General features: G+C 32.6%; 1 protein-coding gene across 1 annotated transcript in view; it reads left to right on the plus strand.

The window, feature by feature from the left end:
• Positions 1-26,873, plus strand: part of LOC129231713 (regulating synaptic membrane exocytosis protein 2-like) — a 179,345-nt gene that overhangs the window by 107,888 nt on the left and 44,584 nt on the right. The window contains exons 4-7 of the mRNA XM_054866076.1: positions 3,578-3,651; positions 8,289-8,508; positions 19,211-19,334; positions 19,436-19,503. Coding sequence (XP_054722051.1) covers positions 3,578-3,651; positions 8,289-8,508; positions 19,211-19,334; positions 19,436-19,503 — 486 coding nt within the window. The remainder of the gene's footprint in view (positions 1-3,577; positions 3,652-8,288; positions 8,509-19,210; positions 19,335-19,435; positions 19,504-26,873) is intronic.

Consider the following 26,873-nt stretch of genomic DNA (forward strand, 5'->3'; position numbering starts at 1 on the left):
ACTACATACTGTACTAATGTACAGCACTTGTAAGTACGCTTAGCATGAAAAATGTAACATTTCTATTTGATTTTTAAAAGCCTTTTTTTTCTTAAAAAAAGTCTTTTCTCTAATTTTCAACATAGATACAGTAATTGATTGACTTCTTTCTCGGAAAAGCCCAATTATCCGAATTTCTGATTATCCGAATGGATTCCAGTCCCAATTGATTCGGATAGTTGGAGTTATACTGTATTTAATTATTGTTTCTGGAAATTTACAAAATTTAACTGCATTATATAGAAGTAGAGTCCGTATTCTTCTTAAAGTTCATTCACCACCTCTAAAAAGCTTAACGAAAAAACCACCTTTTAAAGGACAAATGACACCTTTTTACACATATATTTGGACTTTATTATTCCTAGAATGTTGAACTTTGACTTTCAGGCGTACACACGCGGCAACTTAATTGAATCAATTTTCCAAAAAAGTTCTTGTCAACTAGTTGACTGGTGTTTTTCGTTGTGTTTTCACGAGGCAACTTCGTTGAATCAACTTTTCTTCTAAAAAATCGAATTTATTCGAGCAACTGATCTACAACGCTGTTAAAACCGAAGCGAGTTGACTCAACTAGCTCACTCGTGCGCAGAGCGAACGCTTGGCAGTGTCCCAATGAGTTGAATCAGTTAAAAATTTTGTTTAATTCATCGGGATTAGAATGGTAGCGGCACATGTTCCTGATGAGTTGACTGTCGTGTAAAGAATGCCAGGCGATTCCATCACTATTCTACCAGTTTACACTTTCCAATAACTACCGCACAGGAGGGTATTTGAGCCAAAAAGCTGACTAAAAGTCGAAAATGTAAATTTTACTGAGTAGCTTTGACCTGAAATGTCCAAAAGTGCAGATAAATTTGTCATCACGTGGAAGTGTTCCCTTTTCACTGACATTAACCCATTAAAAGGCCGAACCATATTGAAAATACTTTTAAGTTTTCATTTGTTTTGAGGTTCAATACACATCTCTAATAATACTATGTAGATGAAATTTTTCACAAATATTTATTAGGCTCGGAGATACGGTATAGTCCCATAATGGGAGACTTGGCGTTTAGTGGGGATATTTTATATATATATATATATATATATATATATATATATATATATATATATATATATATATATATATATATATGCCACTATGTTGATTTTTTAATAATATCTGGCTAAATCCAGTTCTAAAACTCTGAAATCATTTTCATGTAATTAATAAAGTTAGTTATTGGTACTTTAAGCATATTTAACGTATTCTAACTTTAAAATATAGAACTTGTAAGTTTTCATGAAGCTCGCATCTATGAATTTTGGTTCCTCCTGCAACAAATCTGTGGAGGCCAGTCTTAGAAGCAAGCAATGTATATTTGCAACATTAATAAGTCTTATTGCTAACTATTTTCAACTTTTTTCGAATTCCTTGAGCCGTTGGGCCCCCTAAGAACGGTAGCCCCTTCATTCCAAACGACAATTTCTTCTGAAAAAGTGCAAAAAAGAGAGTTTTTTGACAGAAAATGAATACATACGTATAGTGTAAGTTATTTTTTACAAGTAGCGGGAATAGAAGTAGGGGGGATGAATTCATTATACATACAAAGTATAAACGATTTTATAGCATGTTTATTCTGAATATCAAATTTTTTTTTAATTGCAAAAGCACTTGATTTGAATTTAAAATGTTAAAAATTAAACTAAATCAAGTTGCCATACTAAAAGCATTTTTGCTAAAAATTCAGCTTGGCAATAAAAATTGATATATTACCTTTTCCACACCAATAAATTGCTTTATACAAAAAAAGTGGTTCACACAGGAAAAATGGTACATAATTCTGCCATTTATGGAAAATCAGTTCAATAATAATCTATCCTATCTGTTATTACTCGAACGGAATTAAAGACGTACATCTTTACTAATGACAAAGCTGAAAGTTTGTCTGGATCTCTGTCTGTCTGGATCTCTGTGACGCACATAGCGCCTAGAGCGGTCTGCCGATTTTAATGAAGTTTGGCACAAAGTTAGTTTGTAGCATAGGGGTGTGCACCTCGAAGCAATTTTTTAAAAATTCGATTTTGTTCTTTTTCTATTCCAATTTTAAGAACATTTTCTCGAGCAAAATTATCATAAGATGGACGAGTAAATTTCCAAGTTATCATAACGTGGAACCGTAACATGGGCAAGCCAATTGGCGAGAAATTTACAATACATTATTTGTAAATACACAGGAGAACCAAAAGACCTTTTAATTTTCTACTACGGGCAAAGCCGTGCGGGTACCACTAGTTAGAAATAAAATAACGCGAACTACAAGAACGCCCGTATCAGATATGGGCTTGTGCAAATTACGCCAGTTACGTTCACAGGTATCCGACACGGGTACGTGCAAATTTGCCAGTAACGCTCGCCTTTGTCAGATCCGGGTAAATGAGTTAAGTGGTTAAAAAGTAACTACTCATTTTGACTAGTATTGTCATTAAATTACATTAAATCTAAGTGATATCGTTGATGATAATTAAAGTTCTCAAAAGCGCTAACTCGAAGAATTACGAGTAAAATGGAAACAGGACGTGTTTCATGGATACCATCAATGTCTGAAATGCACCTATACCCTTATCCTTGTCTCTACACATTTAAAAACTGAAAATGAAACATTTTTGCTTTTAATTAATTTTTTTTAATGTAAATTTTAATTTTTTGTATAAATATTTTCAACATTGAAATTATTGCACTGTTAATGCATTTGAATGCGAAAATTTTAGTTTCATGATATTTACTATGCTTTCACAAAGTTGCTTTTTTTTGTCACCCACAAAAAAACTAATAATTAGCCTTAAACAATATTGTAAAGAAACAACTAAAATGATTACAACTCTAATTTTTATAGCGTAAATGCATTGTATTGCTGAAGAATTGTATTATTTAAATTGAATTGTTACCAAAAACAATACGGTGGACCAGGTCCACCGCGTTTCATAATGTTGGAAAATGTGTCTCCAACTTTGCATGTCTTTTGAAATGTGTTTGTTTGTTGTTTTTGCTATTGCTGTTGTTTTTACAGTTTTAATATGACTTTTCTTTACTTCGAGCGATTATACATTAACATAACAAATTCGTGTACGTTATGAACTCTAATTTCACAATTTCTCTTAGCAAAATAAACGGGTATTATGAACCCAATTTTCATTACGTCTATAATATTATCTAAGCCTCTGATCTGAAGAAATATACTTAAAAAAGAATGATCTACTAATGTTACCGTGACTATGGCATAACAAAAAAAGTATGAACGCTTCGAGGGTCTTTATTTACTTGAGTAATTAGATTAAAATTTGCAAGAAAAACGCAATTCCTCGAACTATATGCATTAGTTCATTTCTGCTTTTAAGTTATAATGAAGAGCAAAATTTGCACGTTTTTTCTATTAGCAATTTTTTTATTTTAGCTTTTTATTCGAGAATGAAAAACGAAGTTCCATGAACTCTCCATATTAAATTTTTTTGTACTTTTTTTTTTCAAATGAACCTAACAGTGTTATTTCTGTTTTAGGAGAGCTGGAAGTGATAGGAGCACAATGGAAGAAAGAAGATATCTTAGATGCCAAAATTAAAAAGTTCCTTGCAGTAAGAGTCATCTTTATTACACTTAATTAAAAATTTAGCTTTGCTACTTTTATAATGCACTATTTGTTTTATTTCGATAAACAAAGGAAAATAAAAACTTTCTTTTTACAAGTAAAATACAGAAAATTAATGATAATATTTCTTTTTTCACAAAATAATCACGTATTTCGGAAAAATGCAAAGCATTGTAGTTAAGAGTCATAAAATAACTTGTTATTATGCCACGTTGCAAAGCATTTTATTTTCAGGAATGAGTTCAGTAACGTAATTACAGGTCTTTTCCTAGAAGGAGAGCTTCATTAGACATTTCCATCTAAAGAAAATATTATACATCAAAGCCCCCCCCCCCCAAATAACTTAAAGAAAAACACCAGAAGAGAATATTACATTCTATTCAACAAAATTGTTGGGAGAGAAGGGGGTTAGTGTGGACAAATTTTGCATTTTTTGGGAAGAAAATATACTAAATACTGTTTTTATCACACCTGATATTTTTTTACAATAATTTGCACTTTTGCACTTATTTTAATTGATATATTTAATCGTTCGGCCCGAACAGTTATTTAATAAAAAAAAAATTATAAAAAAAAAGTTTTTGTCCACACTAGCCCCATGTCATGGGGCTAATGTGGCCAAGCTATGGAGTTAGTGCGGACAAGCTGATTACTAATTAAGCAATGTAAACAGCGGAATTAAAAACATAAATAAATGAGTTTTAACCTAAATAGCAGATTGCTTAGCCAATGTTTACCTTATAAAAGTTTAAGATATTTATTCGTAGCTATAAATTGTCTAAAAATAAAGAAACTATTTAAGAAAAAAATTAAAATGTTTGAAAGCTACTCACTTTTATTTCGATGAAAAAAAGGCTATTAAATTCTATGCAGAAGAGAATTTTTTTTCTACTTTACACTATTATTAAAAAAATCAACATTAAAGGTTATGTGAGATGCAGAGTTGAACGTGCTACTAGCAACATCTGGCGAAGGTAGTTTCCCTACAATTTTGTTTCACGATATTTGGGACATATCTCTTCCGTCGCGGAAAAAGAATAATTTTTCTCTGCTTCAACGAACTATTTTTTTCACCTTTTTTCCAGATGGAATGTATAACGAAATCAGTTTATTTGTATACAGCTTCGACTCGTCCAACTTAGTGCAAAATGTTTTTTTTTTTTTTTCATAAACTTGACCAACAAAGTCATTAAGGCTTATGTCATTGGTAATTTAAATTATAAAAAATAATACCAATGTGTGAAAATGAGAGACTTCCTTTTTAATTGATTTATCACCGTTCAATAATCAAACTTATTTAGCAAACAAAAAAGGCTTAAAAATGTGCAAAAACGCACAAAATCCTTTTCTAAATGTCATTATTTTATCATTTTCAATAAATCATTTTATGAAGAAATTGGTAAAGAATAAATCCCAAAATTTGATACGATAAATAAATAAAATTATTTGTAAAGAACTCCTCACTTTGCAAGAATCAATCTTATTTTGTAAATGAAACCTAAAATATGAAAAAGCGGGACGTAAAACCCTTTGTATTTGAATGCATACTTGTCAAAACTAATCTAATCAGGCAAGTAACATAAACACATTAACCACACAAGCCTCATTACCATGTCTCACAGTAGCCCCATCACCGTGTGTCCACTCTAACCCCATGGGGCATTTTTTTCTTTAAAGCCTTTTAATTACTAATTAAAACTATGCACAGCAGAAATGAATATCAAAATATATATTTAATGCATTTATTTATGATGTATTATTCTCTCTTTTTACTTGAAATAATACATTGTAATTGTCAAATCTATTAATTAAAAGAAAATCCAAAATTTACTTTTCCACCATGAAAACCTTCTTTTGTAATTTGCTACTGAACTATCAAGCGTGTTATCATGAAACTACACATGGAAGTGCATGTTGGTGTTGTCACTATGCATAAATTAACAGAGAAATTAAAATTAAAAAAAAAACAAATAACAGAATCATTCCAGATGTCCACACTAACCCCTTGTCCACACTATCTCCCTTCTTCCCAACTACACAAACAAGACAGACAAACTAGCATTCTCCCTGTTTAATCCTTTCATTGAACATAATTTCACTGGAAAACACACACTTTCCCACCAAAACCCCAACTCCTTACAAGTTGAACAGATCCTTGATATTCCTTTTTTACTTCCTTTTACAAAAAAGTAAGTATTGTATTCGCGAAAAAATTTTCAGTCAAAAATCGGCCTTAATTTCCATTTTTCTCACCCCCCGAATGAATTTTGAGTTCTTTTTTCGACCCGACCACATGTGGATATATGCCTAGGAACCTACAGACACCCGAAATATCCATTTTGACGACCCCCGAGTTAATTACAACAAATTTTCTCGTGACGTCCGTATGTACGTATGTATGTATCTCGCATAACTCAAAAACGGTATGTCCTAGAAAGTTGAAATTTGGTACGTAGACTCCTAGTGGGGCCTAGTTGTGCACCTTCCCTTTTAGTTGCATTCGGATGTTCCTAAGGGGGTCTTTTGCCCCTTTTTGGGGGGAAATCATTGTTAATTTCGATGTAAACTCAAGTGGTGTTATAATTTGTCGGACACTTGGCGATGTATCGCCAGTCTTTTGGTCGCCAAGTTTTGTCACTTACTTGGCGAAAAATTTGGCGATTTTTTTTTTTAATTTGGTTCCAATTTGACCAATGTTGGTGATGATTAGAAAGTAAACAATTGAATCACATTAAAATTGCTAATAATGGGGAAATGACATTAAATTGGAGTAAAAGGAAGTCATGTGATGCACACATCAGCTCGTTTTTTTCCAATGCTGCAACGAGAAGCTTTTTGCTTGCCGAGCAACCATTTCTCTTTGCAAAGCCTTTTTTCCGGAGAGAGAGAGAGATACTGACAATTAAGCTGTCCTTGGTCACTTCATTATTTATTTCATTTTTTGGCGGATCGGATGTTCAGTTTTTTTTTTTTTATGGCTGGGACGCTTCCGTGTCTGTAGAAAAATGCGGTAAAAATGTCGTTTATATTCATATTTGCTACTTAAATTCTCTACATGTAATGAACTTCCACCTCTCCACTGAACTCTGTAACTGCAGTTATATAGCCACGTGTGTTGATAAACGAACATGAACTAACAAAAGAGTGACAATGCGGTATTTTCTTTAAAATACGAGTTTGTATTTTTCTTTCGCATGCTTTCGGTATTTCTCGATAGCAGAATATATTTAATGCCGAATCATTTGCTATTTGATAGAAGAACATATTCAGCGATTTTTTTTTTTGAAAGGAAAAGTCGAGTAAATTTTGCTTCAATTTAATATTCTGTTCAATATTTAATGTGAAACATGTCGATATGAAACGCACAAACCACTCGTAATTAAAAAAAAACTCTGCCATACAGAAGAACATGCTCTGAAATTAAAAATAGTTTATATCTAAGGGATTAAGATTCTGTGGACTCATGACATTTGTTCTCACTTTAACATGAAAGCGAGAGAGCTTTATTCAAGATCTAGTCTGCACAGTGAAAGAATTATCGTACTTGGTCCATAATGTTAATGGACCTCATTGGTTAAATCAGTAGACTTTAAATCGTCTTTTTACAGAGGTATCATTTCTTAAAGGAAGAATATTTGCTTTTTAACAAGAATAAAATTTAAAATCTAATAGAAGATTTTCTGTCCATAAGAACCCGCTTTAAAACCGAAGTCATTTTTGCGTTAGTAAAACATTCCCCGCGGTTTTCTATGAACTCATATAAAACTCGTTATTTTAAAAGTGGGAATGAGAAAAATTATGATTGAGCTTGAAAATTAAATAAAGAAGGATTCCACCATTATATTAACTAAAAGACGCATTCTAAATTCAGAAAACAGCTATCAGAAGGAGAAAAAGTGTAGTCTGTTGATGAAAAGTACAGCATGTTTCTAGAAGATTGAGTAAAATTTTTGTTACTAGTAATACACATCATAACTTATGTATATGGAAAAATCTTAAATGAAAAAAAAAAAAAGAAATTTTTATTCGACAAAAATAAGTGAAATAAATGCTAGAAAATGCTTTCGGTTCTTAACGTTTCAAAATATTTTTTCAATAAACAAAGATTAGTATTAAACTTGAACATTTAGCTAACATTTTAAACAAGAAAGAGATAAACATTGAAGAATTTAATACTGAGAAGATTAAACTACCGAAATTTGGCTATTGCGAAACTTACATTGCTTATAACAGTATTTCAGACGGGGGAAAACACGATAGTCCAAAATTCTGATACTCTGTCAGTATATAATGTTTTATTTTATAATATGAACTAGAGTGCTCTGTTCTAGAACCCCTGTTCGCAGCCTGTGGCGGCTTAATGCTGCTTGCGGCGAGTGGATGATATTATTGTTATTTTTATCAATTCCAATCTCCGGCAAATTAAGGTTAAGAGGATTTTTTTCACCCTAGTTAGAGGTGCCATTTCGGCTCCGTATTGCGTGCCGCTGGTGAACAAGCGTTTCACCCCTGAAAGGTGCCGAATGCAACCTGTAGTTTAAAAGTGTAATTAAGTAGTTATTATTCAAAATACTATCATTCTTTTTTTTTCATCTTTGTATCTAATATGGATTTTTCCCACAGCATCCTGTATCTTGGCGGCCTTCCAAAGATGGTCAGAGGCTAATAGGACACATGATCTTGAAAAAACCTTTCAAGGAAGGTATGGAAGCTTCTTCAGGTGCTGCCATGCTAGGTCTTAAAGTAACGGGAGGAAAAGTTCAAGAAAACGGCCAAACAGTAGCCGTAGTGGACAAAGTGGTTAGAGGTAGCATTGCAGATACTGTTGGCCAAATAAAAACAGGTGAGAAGTAATACGTTTGATTGGTATCTTATCAGTTACTGAAATTCCATTTGGCGGGACACCCTTTACCACCTTTATTCGTTACTTTCTTCAAAATAGTGATTACCTGTTTCTCGATTTTAGAACAAAAATCGCGATGAACTTTATAATCTATCATTTGATCTGGAATTAAAATGCATTTGACTCAAAAAATTAACTACATGTTACCAAATATAAAAAGCGAAAAACAGTGAGACTAAAAAAGTGCTTGACCTATTTCATTAAAAAAAAAATTTGTTTAGTAAACTTATAAACTTGCTCTCTACAAATAAAGGTCTGAACGGTTTTTTAAAATTACCACTTCTCATTAAAATACTATTCACACTGGAGACACATGAGTTGGGTCAAATTATCAGGAATAATGAGCAGTATAAAATGCCAGGTACAAAGTTTCGTTAAGAAGTCCTTTACCTATTAAAATCAGCCCCAACAGTAGTATTTTAGCCCCAACAGCTCAGATTTCAAGAAACATTACTAATACATTATAACCAATCATTCTAAGCACGTAAAAAAAAATGGTTTCAAAACTTACAACGTTAATTTCATAATCTGTTGAAACAACACTGTTGCAACAAATATAAAAAAGTACAATTTTTTATAGATATTCTGAATTTTCTACAACTAAAGTATTGCGAAACAAGGAATTCTTACATTCATGAAAAAAATAATAATTTTGAATGTCTTTAATCTTTGAACTTCACAAAATGTCTCGAATAAACACGTGCAACCTGATTAGAGATGAACTGAACTTGAGTTATCGACATCACCTCAGTATTTCCATCTATTAGAAAGAATTGGATTAATAAGTGCTAATTGAAATGTTGAAAAATTGAAGCAATCACCGAAACCGTCCTACGAAACTCGCTGGGTAAATGATATAAGCTTTTGTGGTTTTTTGCAGACATGCGCAACTGAGTAATTTAAGTATTAACTACCATTGTTACTGCCCTTTTTGGTATTTAATGCAAATTTATGAGTAAGTCAAATGAGATAAGTGTTTTGTTTAAAATAAGTTAATTTTTACACTATAAAAAATTTGTGTAACCTTACTCCATAAATACGGTGGTAGCATTCTGCACTTTCTAACTTTACTCCGTAAATACGGTGGCAGCATTCTGCACTTTGTAATACCTTATTCCTGCGGCTAGCTTCCTCCATAGCAATGGAGTAACTTAACTGATAAAACTGGTGTAACGTTATGAGCAAAATGTTACACCAGTTTAATCAGTTAAGTTACTCCATTGCTATGGAGGCAGCTAGCTGCCAACACTTTTACGGAGTAAATTTACACTTTTTTTTGGTGTATAATAAATAATGAAAGGAATACTAGCAATTATAATATGATCAGAAACAACGTTATATTTTAATGAGAAAATGATCTGAAAGATCTTTATATGAATATTCCTGTATTTAGTTAAAATTAATTAAATATTTGCGTATTATAACGAATTAATTATATGCATTTTCTCTTAAAAACACTTTATTGCTTTTGTTTTCATTGCTTCAGGAACGTCGACCTGTAAACCAGCATTTTAAAAATGAGACTAGTCCCTTTGTGAATATATTTTGTTTAATGATCAAAATGCAGTCAAACTCAGTATTCTAACTAATTAAACAATCTGAATTTATTTTTGTTGACAAAAATAGGGTATTCCATTTGGAATTAAATGTTAGTAATCACTTTAATAAGAGCACAGCCTTTAATTAAAGTTTTATTTTAATGACTTTAAAGAAGTTTTATCCGTGTCTACTGACATGCTTTGTTGATGCTCCTAATGGATAGGTTATTAAAAAAATCCCCCCAAAATCAGTCTGTTTTATCATCCACACGCTGTATTCCCTGGCGTGACACGATCCACCTCAAAAATAAAAATTCTGTCAAGTGACGTATGTTAATCAAATCAGGCAAAAAAAATGTAAAATTTCCCATCAATGTGTAGAGAAGAGAAATTTTATGACTCACACAAAAAATTTTAATTTAGACCTCTTTGGATTATTTTTTTTTTTTTCAAATCCCAAAGCTTCAGTCATATTAACCAGCATCAGGCACGATCTTTCCACGTTGACAGCAGCATGTATTAATGAATTGAGTTACAAAAACTTCAGAAAAATGTTTGAAGACTTAAAATAAAAGTATATTTAACACTAACGTACGTCAACTTATCAAAACTTTGCCAGTCTATTGTGTTCCACAAAAGCTATTAAAACTTTCAGAAAGCGCAGACGATATTTGTTTTTAAAAAACATGAAAATTAAAGCTATTATTCTTTTTGAATACATAAAAAAAGTTTTCATTAATTTTCCCACAAACTACTATAATTACAAAACAAACACTATTTTATTAAGAGAGATAACATTCAGAATTGTTATTTTCTTTCTTTTTTTTTTAGTTCTTCATGCTTGTTATTTCTGTACCTCAGGGTCAGACTAATGTAAGTCACATAATCGCGACTTTAGAGGAAAATTTGGAAAACGCTCGCTTAGTGCATACAAATGATTGGACTCGCGCTCTTTTAACACTGTTAAATTATTTCAAAGATTTTTTTTTTTTTACGGATCACGTTCATATAGCTCGATGCGGAACAGAATTCTATATGCAATGCAATAAAAAACGTTAAATCGCAATTTTCGGATTTACGTTAATCTGGCTCTGAGGTACAGGTTTATTACTTTTCAAGGAAATGTCGTCTGCTACGAATCAGAAAGTCAACTTTATTTAATTTCAATTCCGTAACCTAAAACCGCAGATGATACTTCAAAATTAAATAAAAGCCTCATTTTAAAATATGAAATAATAAAGAATTACGTGTTCTAATTATTCCCAGAGCTTCAAGTAAAGTAACATTCTGCAGCTTCTTAAGAACTTAAACATACTGCAAAAGAGGAAAAAAAATATTATTTTTTTGATGAGATACTCGCAATTTTATGATTTTCATTAAAAATGGAATAAAAATCATGTAATACTTTTTTTTTCAACGAAATTTACCCGATGTTCCACCCCTGATAACGCTTACACAAAGTTTCACGATGATCAGTCGAGTAGTTACGGCGTGAAAACATTACAAACAAACTCACTTTCGCATTTATAATATCAGTAAGGAAAATTACGGTGCGTTTTTACAAAAGTGTCTGTTCAAGATAGTATTTTTCATTTATTCTATTATTGTACATTCATTTATAGATTATTTTTTAAGTTTCTCATATATCTGTCCCTGAGAGGTAATGAGCACTAAGTTAAAAAAGAAAAAATGCTGGAGAGGAGTTGAAAGTTTTTCGTTTGTGATGATTCCTATTACTGGATTGTCATTTATAGGCTTATAAAATGAAACAAATTTTTAAGCATAATCTTACACCTTTATACTTATGAATATACGAGGGTCGATCCAAAACTAAGGCTCCCATCAATTTTACAAATTTGTCGACGGAGCCTTAACTTCTGTATCGAGTGTCACATAATTCCACCCACAGAATATGACATCACAGTCAACAAACCACTCCGTTCTTGATTGCAGTTCGGAGCTCGAGTCTAGTGATTACCACTTGTTTCCTAAGTTTAAGGAACACTTTGATGGCCAACATTTCCGGAGCGACAACGAAGTCAAAAAAGGGGTGAAACGCTTAATCAAAGGTTTGGCGGTGGAGAATTCTGTGACACTCGATACAGCAGTAAGGACACCGTCGACAATAATGCACATAAAAAGATGGCGATTATAAAACCAAAAAAAAACTAAAAAGAAAAATGTTTGTGCCCAGTAGTTTAGAATTTTATTAAGCACTACTGAATAACTACACCACTGAAATACTTTCATAATCGTACACAGATAAGAGAAATCCTAAATTCAATAGCAGAATAGAAGGGTCAACAGTCGAGGCCCATTCTTTTCTGAATCAAGGAACCCCGTAAAATTTGAATGCCATACTGTTTTATATTCCCTTTCAAATTTCTACGACGTAAAAGAAACTATCGTGACATATGGACTGTCGTAGATATTCTGAGGATTTTTAATTTTTGTAATTAAAAAGTACAATTTTGTCTTTAAAACTTTTTTTCAAAAATAATCTCTACCTCAGTCAGACTAAGGTAAGTCACATTATCACAACTTTTCAAGAGAACGTAAAAACGTTTGTCTGGTGCATGCAAAGGTAGGGACTCGCGCTGTTACAACACTCGCACATTATTATAAAAGATGTTTTTTAGAGAATTACGCTGATATGTCTCGATGGGAAATTAATATTCTTCATACAATGCAGCAAGAAACTGAAAATCGCAATTTTTTGATACGTTCTTCAGGCCTTAAAGTACAGAAATAATGATCGAAATAACGTTCAAATTTTAGAGCTTTCCGAACATCGGTTGTGCAAATATCCTCCTTTCAACTCTAATAACTCCAGTTATGTTTGTGGCTTTCTTTTATTACTGTATCCATGGATTTTCAAGTCCATGCAATAGCTAGACTGAAACAAAGTTGTGACATTACCATTATTGTTCAACACAAATTGCAAAATGGTGTGCTAATCGATGCAAAGTTCTAAAGGTTTGTTTCTTTAAATGTGAAACAATTTTGACGCAAAGCAAAGGCAGAGTTTCTTGTAATCTCGAAACATGTCTGTGTAATATACAGGTTTGAGCTACTCAGAGCAAAAGTGTTGGAAGTCCAATAAAATAAGATATCGAATAGTTGAATGCTTTTAGCCACTTTTTCACAAAATACTGCTGCTGTTCCGTTTTACGACTACTATCTATCAGCAAATTGGTTGAGCCTATAGTTGCGAAGCTTTCGTATGAAGTTGAATGAGGTTAAAACTAATTTCTGATGATGTTAATAGAAAATATTTAAAAAAAAATTACTTGCACCAACTTTGTTCTTAACGGTTCAGTTTTACAATTGCTACTCAGCCTTGGTTTTCTTTCAAATTGTTTCCGCATAAAAGTAAGCGTTCGCATTGCATAGTTGCTTTTTTTCCTATAAAGAAAGTACTGTAATAAAAACTGTAGCTTTTTTTTTTTTTTTTTTTTTGGACGGGGGATGCCAGACGTATAACTGGACATGCGTCAAACGTAATGAATGTAGCGACTAATTTAGCTTAGTTAACTTTGCAGAAACTTCAACATTAAAACAAATATTATTCTTCATCGAGGATTTTAAGATCTGAAGTGTAAATTTTAAGTGGTTGAAGATTTTAGATTTTTGTGAACTTTTTGCAATGTTTCAGGTTTTTCAGAATGATTTTATATTTTATTCTGAACTCTAGAGCTCGCGTCCAAAAAAGTGACCTGTGAACTCGCGCGTTAAAAGTTTTCTCACTCTACCTATTTTTCCTGCATAAAAATTTTTAAAAATAATGTAGTTGAAAATATTTCATTTGCTATTTATTGTACCCCCACCAAATGTTCCAAATGTTATACAAAATAATATTTCATGAACCAAATGAATTATCTGATGAAACAAAGGGAAAAAAAACAGTATTTTTCTTAGGGTGAATATCTTGCTTACAGTGCGAGTTCTGAAGATGTACTGAGTTTACTGCCTTATTCTAGAATAGGTCGATGAGAGAGCACACACACCGTTAAAAACATCTCTCCTGAGTCAATTAAGTATTAATGACTGTTTAAAGAGTTCTATTAAAGCAAATACGAGTATGACGTGACTTCGTGCAAGATATTTTATAAAGTTAGTTCAAAATAATATCGCTTATCTGATGAAATCAGAAAGCAGCTGTTGGTCAACGATAACAACTTTAAAAAAAGATCATGTCAACATATTTTGTTTCTGGAAAAATGGAAAAAAATAAGTAATTTTAGTGTTTTATACCATGTAACGTAGTTATAAATAAAGTCACAAATGGGGAAATGAGATGAAGCAAAAAGAAGCATCATGTCTTTTAATACATAGAATATTTGAGCTCTTTAAGCGCCAGGATCAAAATATACTTGTCCTTCATATTTTTAAAATACATTTTAAAGTTATTTGCACTCTTAAAATGGCTTGCAGTATCAGCTGTACTGATAATGAACAGCAAATTTGGGTATTTCTTCTTATGATCAGTTCAATTAAAACAATCTTGATACATAGTGTCAGTCGAAATCAAAATATACTTGGCAGTAAAAGTGCTACCTGTTCTATTAACTCTGTTACTTTTTAGTGTGAATAAGGAAAATAACTGCCCTTCATTACCGAATTTCTTTGGCATTCACCTCTTAAAAACAGTGAAACTACAGTCAAATGTAAATCAGCTGCCGATTGCGGTTACTACAGCGAAGCAGTTACTATTTACAGCAGTAGCTGAAAATAAACTACTGTTTTGTGCAACAACTGAAAAGCAAACATTACTTTCCGCTAAAATTATGAAATAGGAGAAGTCTTTTTTTTTCTATAACAGCAGAAAAACAATTGCCACTTTCTGTCATACCTTGTAATGCAACTATTACTGCTTCTGATTTAACTAATGCAACGATAACTTGTGGCTGTTGCTGTAAAATTACTAAGTTTAGGTGTAAATACAAAGCAACAGCATATAATTGACTAACTGAAAAGCAGCTACTAATTTCGTCTATAACTGCAAAGCAACTACTATTTTTGGCAACTGTAAAACACCAACCACTTTCATTTACTAATATACTACAAGTACAATGAGCATATGATTGTTAGAGTAGCTATTGCTTGGATAGGAGAGTCATTCGATTGAAAAAAAAAAACCCACAAAGATCAAATAAGAAAAAGAAATGCATTCATGAGTTTTTATAATAATATGATTAAAAACGCACTTTTAAAAATTAAATTTCATTCGAAACCAAATATAGCATGGCTTCCGGTCATTTTCACTAAAATACTCCTCGTACTAGTTTTAAACTTCGAAAATACAATATCTAATTTTTACACAAAAAAAGTGGAAGTTTTTTAATCAAGCAGGGGTTACAATATTTTTCTGTAATACTTTCTGTGTATGAATCTAATCGTCTTTACCAAACACAGACTAAACTAAAACTGACGTTTTAACACTTTCACCTCGACGGATGAAATATGTATATCCAAGACTATTAATTAATTTTCTAAGATTATTCATCTTCTAAGTCTATTTGCTGTACGGTAATTACGAGATACAAACACGTTTTCTACGTGATGTTTCTATATTGAAGCAGTGAATAGCATTAAGTGACTTATATCCTTTTTTACGTCATATTTATTAAAAGTGCTTATAATTTCGAAGTAGAATAAAAATAATTTAAAGCTTTTGCGTTTCGTTTTGAATTTTAGCAGTTGAGCTGCTCTTAGCGCAGAGGGTAAGATAAAGATAGCGTCATATCTGTAATTGAAAGTTTTAAAATTCAAAACTTATACCTATACATCCAGTTCCAGCAGTTAGTCCAGCACTAATTATAGAAATTACGTATTCCGTTGCTAATGTTGTGCTAAATAGATGTAACTTTTGGCAGAAATTATAATAAAGATTGCAAAAGTATTGCAAATAGAAATTTATATACACGATTTCCATATCCTTCTATATTAACAGGAATTAGGATAATTTTAAATATGATAATTAAAAATAACATGAGATTGGAATCGCAATACACATGTTACATAAAGTGCCGCAAGATTATCCTTGTGCTAACTGCAAATTTCATAAAAAGCAACTTGATATTATACTTTAAAAAAATATTATCTGAAAAATAACGTTTTTAATATAGATATTTTTTGATGAATTAGGCCATTAATTTTATCTTTTCATTAAAAATTTCGGGCTTCTTACTAATTTTATACAATTTCTGGGCTTACAAATCGTATCTCATTTGCCCTTACTTATTAAGACTATAATTTGTATTTAATTTTCATTGTGTTGAAGCATTGTTCTTTACAAAACTTTTGCTTAAAATACGATACGTGTCTGTGCAATGAACATTTCAATGAAAAATACAATCCTACGCCCTCATATTATACTATTTTTGATGCGCAATGAGATAAAATTCATTTTTTTAATTCAGTGAAAGTTGGAAAATGACACTAATTTAACATGTAACATCTTTTACAAATACTTAAGGTTTATTGTCTGTGGACTAAAATAAACAAATACTCATCATAGAACAGGATGAAAATACGTAATTTAGTAAGTAACAGCGACAGAATATATATCTAGCATCAAGTAAATCGTCTTTAGTGCTCTTTACTATATAATAAATGCGGCAAATGTAGTGCTCATGATAAACGAGAACTTTTTTACTTAGTTTTGAAAATACTTATACATTGACAATACAAAATAACTAACTGTATTCACGGTAATAGTTTTAAGAAAGGAGAGCTTTAAAATAGGTTAATTTTCATTACATACTTAGAAATAATTTCAGTAAAAAGATGAATTAAATTTGTTTGAGTTATAGAATTCAGCAATGAGAACTTATGGGCTTTCACTCTGTCAGTAAGCAAGCTGCATCAATTAAAAAATATTGAATAAACGAGCTGATGTGTGCATCACATGACTTCCTTTTACTCCAATTTAATGTCATTTCCCCATTATTCGCTATTTTAATGTGATTCAATATTTATTCTCTAAATATCACCAACAATGGCCAAATTGAAACCAAAAAAAAAAAAAAAAACTCCGCCAAATTTGTCGCCAAGTTGGCGACAAAACTTGGCGACCAAAAGACTGGCGATATATCGCCAAGTGTCCGACAAATTATAACGCCACTTGAGTTTACATCGAAATTAACAATGATTTCCCCCCAAAAAGGTGCAAAAGACCCCCTTAGGAACATCCGAAAGCAACCAAAAGGGGAGGTGCACAACTAGACCCCACTACGAGTCTATGTACCAAATTTCAACTTTCTAGGACATACCATTTTTGAGTTATGCGAGATACATACGCACATACACACATACACACATACGCACATACATACAGACGTCACGAGAAAAGTCGTTGTAATTACCTCGGTGATGGTCAAAATGGATATTTCGCGTGTCTATACATTCTTAGGTACTTTTCCGCATGTGGTCGAATCGAAAAAAAAACTCAACATTCATTTGGGGGTGAGCAAAATGGAAATTAAGGGCGATTTTTGAGTGAAAATTTTTTCGAGAATACAATACTTCCTTTTTTGTAAAAGGAAGTAAAAATTGAACAAATCTTCTGGGGTACCAAGTATAAGGAGCACGAATGTACTTTTCCCCAAGCAATTTTATTCAGGAGATGATACCATCTTTCATTCAACTTTCTTTCGTGAAATAAATGCCCCAAAGATGGAAATTGTACTCATTAAAAACGTATCGAGGAATGTCCATCCATTTAGTTAAAATTGTGTCATTTTCGTAAAGCTTATCTCTTAAACGATTAAAATTTTTAATAGATCGACACTAAATTGGTTTTTCATTTTAAATGTTTGCTTAAATTCAATCTGGACGAAAAAGAAACCTAACGAATTTTTTAAGTATGCTCTAAGATTTAAATCACAATTTTTTCAAGAAGTATAAAAAATTCCAGAAAATCCATTGAATATCAAGTAAACAATTTCATTTTTATCGAAGAATGTTAGACATGCAAAACAATGCAATTAAACCGAGGGCAAAACTTAGTAAGCTTAAAAGCACATAGTACCTTATACAATGTCACTTCCATAATATCTTCGAGGACATACTTCTTCAATCAATATGGCACTATATCCTAATAATTTCCCTGAAAACTTTTATCAAAGGTATTTAATGACATACAAAAGTAAGCAGTAGTTTAGAAAGATGCCCATATATTTCTACATATAATACTGCAACAAATACCGCACGTGTTTCTACTGTACTGACATTGGACAAAGCTCAAGCACAAATGCTGCAGAAGAAATCCAAATTGGGCGAGTTATCGCGCTCTGAAAGATTTATCTATCCTCATTCGGTTATCATCATTGTAAAAAATTAGAAAATGAGCGTTTTTCTTATTATTTGCAAATTACTTTTTTATGTTGAATCAGCATTAGAAAATATAGACATTTTTCTCCTTTTTAAATTGAAAAAGCTCGTAAGATATAGAATCAGAAGTATCTTTTGAAATTGCAATACAATTGAGTTCAGAATTGAAACAAAAAGCTCTTTTATTTGCTTCGGTATAGTGTATCAGTTTAATAATAAACACAATTAAGTAGTATGTATTTTACAGTTGAACAATATAAACAAAAAAAGAACTAGTTCATTGAAACAACGAATATTTATAGGTAATTAAAAATATATTTATACTATTTGCTTTAATTAATCATTTCACACACTATTTAAAATTAAAGTAAGTTATAGAATCTTGAGAACTTTCATAGTCAAGTAAAAGCCATATTATTTTCAGAAATTGCACTATCTTGGTAAGTGAAACCTGTGTAAGTTGACCACATGCGGTGCACTACTTTAGTGGTCAACTTAAACAGGTGGTCAACTTATAGAGGTTGATTTATATGATAAGGGCTAATTCCGTGCCTGAAAAAAGCGGTCAACTTAGACAGATGGTCAGCTTACAAGGGTGGTCAACTTTCACAGGTTTTACTGTAAAATACAATTTTAAGAAAAGAAATAGATCAGGTGTCAATTGTCTTATTAACGATTATGTGTATTTTTTATAAACATTTTAAATATATAACATTATTTTGCAATTGAAGCATTCATTATCTTAACAGAGCTTAATGTTTTCTTTACAGGTGATGAAATCTTAGAATGGAATGGCAGGTTACTACAAAACAAATCCTACGAAGAAGTTTACGATATTGTTGCTGAATCAAGGCAAGATACGCAAGTTGAACTTATCGTAACACGACTATTAAGGTACAATTTTCTGCTTTTAATTTAAGTTTAAAATGCACTGGTTGGAAAGCATCTTAAATAATAGCTGGTTAAATTATTATTTGTTTGCGTATGCTTTACAGAAACGACCGGGACCAGCCATTAAGGCGGCATACACACATAGGAACACCTTCAACAATGCCAGATAGAGGTAAAAAAATTTTATACATAATTTTTGTACCATTTCATTTTTTGCAAATTTCGAATGCAATAACGCATTTTGTTGCTTCCAGATTAATGTAATTTGGATATGCCTTAAACTTTGATATATTTATTCATCCAGTGTATCTTTCAGGCATCTCTCTTGGGGCACTGTCCTCCCAGAAGATGCCAAATGCCCCCCCCCCCCCAGAAAAATCGTTTCACACTACCATGAGATTTTTTTTAATGAAAAAAATATAGAAATAATTAATGTTGACGCTTGACAAACAAGAAGGGATGTTTCCTCTTTTTTCCCCTCTTTTGTCTGTTTATTGTTTTTGTAATAGGGAGAGAGTGGTTGGAACTATGGTATCTATTTTGTTGTAAACTCAGACTATTGGTGAGGTCCGGTTCGGGATCTTAGAACATGTACTCTGTGTGCACTCATGCTATAGTCTGATTGGAAATCGAAAGTATCCTGGATAACAATCATTGTACGGAGGGAGGGGGAGGGAATACGGAGTAGCGATGAGTCATCTTTTGGTGGGCTATAATGGAAATTCCTATGTTCGTTTCTCTTTTGTTTGAAGTAATAAAATTATTCAAAGTGGGTAATTTTAAATTTATTAATTAAAAAGTAATAACTGGTGTACCCTTCCCCCTCCCAAACTTTCGAAGTGACTTTGAAAAACTTTGAACCCCCCGAAGCAAAGGGTCTGAAAGAAACACTGTACTCATGCAACTTGTAATGACCAACCAAAAGAACGTTAGATCCTTGTTATTACCAGGGCCTGCTATGTACTCGTAGAAGGGCAAAGTGCGCAAAGTCTACGAGTACCATTGTCTTCGAAGAGCTTCAGCGCCTGAAAAAAATCTTGATTATAAATCTATACGATTAAAGCAGAGTGTGTGTGCATGTATGTTTGTTGTACAAATTCAAATATTGCGTCGTTTTTCCCCAGATTTGGCACGGAGGTGCTTCGTCATACAGACATTGTCTCACTTTTTTTTTTTAAGTTGAAAAATCATCATACAAGATGAATTAAATTGAAATATTTCACAGCTAAGTTTCAACAGCTAGCGATAATAAAATATATTTTTCTTTTGTAACCTAATTTTTAGCGAAATTTTTAGAACATTGAATAATAAAAATCAAACGTGGGGTTCCACTTCCTGGGGTTCCACTAGTTTTCGATATCAAAAAAAAAAAATCAAACCCATTTTCCTAATGAGAAAAATGTAATTATTTTCCATAATGAAGGCTAAAAGTGAGTAAAAATTGTGTCGTTGAAAGGTAAAGATTTGGTTTTACTACGAAAATCAGTACTTCAAGATTTCCAAATCACCTTTTTTTTTTAATTAAAATGTCAATAAATCGATCAAATAAAATTGATATGTAACATAGTGAATGTAAAAGAAAAAAAAACTCGGGAGTTAAAGCATTCCATATATTTATTTTTACAAAATCAAATTTATCAAATGATTTGATCCGTTATCAAATCATTTAAAAACTTGAAAATGTCTTCAATAATATCATGTCATATAACAATCAAGTAGAATGCTGATTGACTGGCGAATTTATTGTGTGTCCAAATATTTTTTAAACATTAAACACGCTTGAATAGATTGTTTTTCAAAGAACAGGTGAACAGAGTTGTTGACACTTGGTAGGCGCGCATGTCATAGATGAACAATGCAATTTTATCTAGCTTTTTTCAAAAATATGTCACTGTGGTTCCAATATCCGAAAACTGAAAAGTTTTATCTAAGGACAAGATAAGACTTACTTTTCAATTCTTCTCTAAAATTTGATGTGATTTTAAGGCATGAAACATATTTTTTTTCCGCTGAAGACCAATTTGACATTTACAGTAAATAAGCAGCATTATAAAGGACGGGAACTGTCTATAGTGCAGCTCTGGTTAGTTGAGCTGACTATGTTTACCTGTTTTAGGGGAGTTTAGTGAAAAATAGACGGGTTATTGACTGGGATTTTAATTGGAATATTTTTGAAGAACTATTAAGAAAGTTTCTCAGCTCAATTTAGCGCCAATTACCCCCTCCCTATTTTCCGAAACAGAAGTAAACATTGTCAGAGTCGGAGTTCAACTTCTCAGAGCCGAACAATACCTTACTCAAAACGACTTGAGATTTGTAATCAGTCTCGTATAATAAAATGAAATGATTTGTTTTCCTGGACTACGGGTAATAGCTGAAACAACACGGAAGGATTTGCAAATTCCTTTTCATTTCTGTTAAAAGTTCAGCTAAATGGAGATTCATCACTATTAAAACATAAAATTTTTAACCTTTCACAGCTAAATAGTAAATGCATGAGTAAAAGATTGTTTGAATTTAAGCTTTATCTCTCTTTTTTGGTAACGTGCTTAAATAACCACTATATTTTCCAGCAAGGTGAAGCACAGTCATTTAAATGTACAGTAGAACCTCAATTATTTTAAACTCTTTTTAGACACGCCTCGTTTCACAGAGGTCGGTTTTCTTGATTTTTTAATGCGTAAACAATATCACTTCAAAGTCACCGGAGGCAAACATTTATATTGTATTAATCGAATCATTTGTGTTACATGCATTTCTATCAGTTTTTGAGCCCTAATAAGAAATTTCTTAAAAACTGTTAATACTCCTGGCTTTAAAAATACTTTTAAATTTGAGGTCGTTCAAATGGGAAAGAAAGTATTGTTGTGCTGAGTAATTATATTTTTTATTACGTATTCAGGTTTGAAATCAAAGAACGATAAAAAAATTAACTGCAATATTAATAACACAATGACAATTTCAGTTAACGATTGAAGTATCATGTCTTCATAAAATTTAGATCATATTTTGGGGCTTATGTAACATTTATTGAGCAAACTTATTGCTTGTAATTGTAGCATTACAATTGAATACATCAGATGTAGCAGTCATTTTGCAAATATGTACGTGTTTAAATGCTGGATTAAAAAGTGAAGTTAACAGCCATTATTAGCCCATCTGTCCTTTATCTTTTATTCGAAAATTTCCATTTATCGAAGGTGATCCTCTCCTAATCATTATATATATATATATATATATATATATATATATATATATATATATATATATATATATATATATATATATATATATATATATATATACTAGTGTGCAAAGATTAAGGACGAAGTCGAAAAATTAGCATATCAGCTGAACGAAGAGGCAGAGCGGACAGAAAGACCAATCAGGAGATTAAGTAAGGTGATGTACGGTAGCATATGCGCAGATATGCAGGCAGACGTAATGGGGGAGTGTCTGAGTAGTATAAAGCATGTTGTCGGTGTAAGATCAGTATTTCTGGCAAAGAGATTTCACGCCGTATAGCAGTTAAAATCACACCGAGTTGCTTCCTCAGCAAGAAATGGCGAATAATCAATCTGTTAGACGACATCTGGATGCTTTTACCCAAGGTCGAATCATTGGGAAGTTGGAGGAAGGCCGCAGTGTGACAAGTGTGGCTGCAGAGTTCGGAATTGCTCACATCATCGTTTCACGACTTTGGAGACAATTTCAAACTACAGGAACAGCTATCCGGGGGTTCAGTAGTGGTCGTCCACGAGGAACCACACCCGCAGATGACCGGTATATTGTTTTACAGGCCAGAAGAAACAGGCGGGAGAAATCGCTAGACACACGACACAGGCGACTGGACGACAGATATCGCGTTTTACCGTGGCCAGAAGACTGCACGGTGGTGGTCTGTTTGCACGACGCCCTATACGGTGTGTACCTCTAACGCCTGCCCATCAGAGAAGGCGTTCTCTGTGGTGCCGGGAACACCGGAATTGGAGAGACAATGAATGGGGACGAGTACTCTTTACAGATGAGAGCAGATTCAGTCTGAGTAGCGATTATCATCGCATACTCATCTGGAGAGAGCGGGGAAGCCGCAATCATCCCTCGAACATCATTGAAAGAGACAATTATGGAGGTCGCGGTGTTCTCGTTTGGGGAGCCATCATGCTTGGTAGTCGTACAGACCTTCACATCTTCGACGCAGGTTCAGTCAACGGGACCTGTTATTGTAACGAGATTCTTCTTCCATATGTGCGTCTTTTTAGAGGCGCTATGGGTCCGCAGTTCCTTTTCATGGACGACAATGCACCATGTCATCGCACAGTAGCTGCCGAACAGCTCTTTGAGAGTGAGGATATTGAACGTATGGATTGGCCGGCGCGATCTCTGGATCTCAATCCCATCGAGCATGTATGGGATTTTCTAGGCAGATGCTTTGCAGCTCGTACCTTACCACCAGTAACGATTCGGGAGCTTCGATTGGCGCTGCAAGACGAATGGGCAGCAATGCCTCAACAACTCATTGACACCCTCATTCTCAGCATGGGCAGACGCTGTGAAACCTGCCTAGCAGTCGGGGGAGATCATATCCCCTACTAAAGACCGGATGTTTCTTGCTGGACACCCATCACAGGGATGTTTCGGCCTTCAGTCGCATTGCGCTCCATGCTACTTTTTCAATAAAGCTTCTTTTTATCCCTCTGATTTCTCTTTTAGTAAGTGTTGCTTACATTACACATGTCCTTACGTATTGGGGATCTTACGGTATTAAATGTGTTGATTTGGAAAGCTTTTGTGCAAAGTTATATTGAAAAAACCGTCTCGTCCTTAATTTTTGCACACCAGTGTATATATATATATATATATATATATATATTAGGGTGGTCCTTATTTTTGAAGTTGTTGATATTTTACGCGACGCCCCCTCAAATTGTTCCATTATACAAATAAATGATCCTTGCAAAATTTTAAGTCAATCCATGAATATTAACACGTGCCCCTAGGGCCTTTTTTTTTTTCAGTTTCGAAGTAAAAATTGCGAATTTTCTCATTTTTACGTAAAAATATTCTTACGTTTTAAATTTACAGTAATTTTGAACCGCAATATATGCTGCTACTTCCAGACCGACCATTCTCTCACTTTCACTGTAAAATTTTACATGTTACAGAGCGTACATGTACACCAATGGCCTTCGGTCAGATACAACGCTCTGAGCTCGTTTCAAATTAAGCGGCAGGGGAACATTTCTTTCCACCAAGATGGACACAAGGGATTCTAAAGGCTATTAAAGAATGGCCTAGGCCGTTAATGAATGACCTTTGACAACAACAAATTGCCCCCTCCAGGCTTTGGGGGTGCTGATTAAGAAAATTTTCTGTGTATGTAACAGGTGTGGCAAATAGGGTCGCTAGGTTTCAATGCTATAAATATAAGAAATGACAATTATATTTTAATTTTCTGTTCTTTAGTTATAAATATACTTAAATGTTTATGAATTTTTTTATTTTTAAAATATAAATTTCGAAAAATCCTTGAAACTATATTTTCTATATCTAAAATAAAAATTTAAAAAAAACCCTGATCGGATTAACGTAAAATTCTATACTTTAAATTAATTTTCTTCTAATTCAGAACATAGTCCTTGTATATAGTATCTATTCTAACCTGTTGAACCTTTTTTCTACATCTGGTCAACCACAACAAAAAAGCTTGACAATTTTTGACTTCTCATAACTCGTAATAATTTTTCCTGGTGAAGACTCTCCTACAGGGATATGTTTTCGGAAACCTGGAGCTTATCCCTGAGCAAGGCAAAAAATTTATATATTTAGGAAACAATTTAAATTGACCTTACCTTACATGAGGAGAAAGCCCTTAAATGCTGTTTTACAGTTAAATGCTGTATGAAGATATAGTTTTTCGCACCAACCCAATCGAAGCTTCTTTAAATAATATAATGTGAAAAAAAAACTAGCAGCGTACAAAATGATAACAAACATGCAGCAGAAGCAGCGATTGGAAAATTCATAAATCACTTTTCGTATTTAGGGTATTTAACTAGTAGCTTTGTCCGTATTGGATGAAGGAATTAACATTGAAGATAGGAAAAGACTACTCCAAAAAAAAAAATGCTTGCTGATAAGGAAGACGTGTCTGATGATTGTATAAAAAAGTTCAGATAACGGTAGATGATTTGAAATACTTTCTTAGTAAAGATTTTCCTCTTTATGGAATCAATTACAAGTCAACAAAACTGTTTGATAAGTTACAAATACCAAAAGATGTTTTCCTACTTGATCCTGATTTATTGCAAAATGAAGAAAGCTATTTAAAGGGAAGAGAGTTTGTTAAAATGTTAAAAGTTGTGAATGATACAACTGAAAGAGGAGCACAATTAATCGAAGAATTGCACAAAAAAATATCCAAATATGATCCACAAAAGCAATTTATTTTACAGAATGTCCAAGACTATCGGAAAAAAATACATACGATCGAGATACATCGAGAAAAGCGTACGATTAAGGTAAAGTTTATAAAGCATTATTTCAGTCTTATTCAATGTAAAATGCTTAGATGATATAAAGTAATTAAAAAGAACAATTTTAATGTTACCCTCACTGTAAAAATATTTTGCTAACCTAGGAGAAACGAAGAACTGGGTCTGAAGTAAAAACTCGCAGATTTGTGAGAAAATTATCAAAAGTGTTAATGTTCAACGTCCTAGGGGCACGTGTTATTATTGTCCGATCGAGTTCAAATTTTGCACACGTTAGTTTTTATTATAGTGTCACAAAACTAGGGGGCGTCACTTGCTGAGTTCCGAGAAAAAAAATTTCCCATATAAATAAGGACCACCCTAATATATATATATATATATATATATATATATATATATATATATATATATATATATATATATATATATATATATATATATATATATATATATATGAGAGTCGGGTCATATCGGACTGTAAGTGGTATCGGATAACTTCATATTATGTAAGCTGTTGTGGGGAGCCACCTTTGTAACTAAAAGGTTTAACAAAATCTTAGAAGCGCGTTTTCTTCCTAATCATTAGGCAGTTTATTTTTTGCAACAGTTTTGGTTTTAGTCATTTGCACGTGTTTCATACGGCACGTTATTAAAATTATTTCAGAGCAACACCTACACAAATAATGTTAATTTTATTTTAAGTTCACGAATGGAAACAGTATGACTTATAAGTAAATATCAATAGCCCGGTTATGACATCCAGATACTGCAGTTTCGCTCATCTTATGGACTCATATGTATTTAGAATAGCTATATTTTCCACGATATTGTGTAAATAATTTTTACTAGAGTAATTCGGTTGGTATCGGACACTAATCATTAGGGTATTAACGAACATATGGGATTTGTATTACCATTGTTACTAAAGAACTTCTCCTGCGTTTTAGGTAATAATGGGTAAAATTCAAAGCCAATGATAAGAAAGTAACCCGATAAAAACCGTAGAAAATGTTCCAAAAAACATGTCCATTCGAGAAACCAGTTAGGT

This window comes from Uloborus diversus, chromosome 10 (genome assembly GCF_026930045.1).
Source record: "Uloborus diversus isolate 005 chromosome 10, Udiv.v.3.1, whole genome shotgun sequence".
NCBI lineage: Eukaryota > Metazoa > Arthropoda > Arachnida > Araneae > Uloboridae > Uloborus > Uloborus diversus.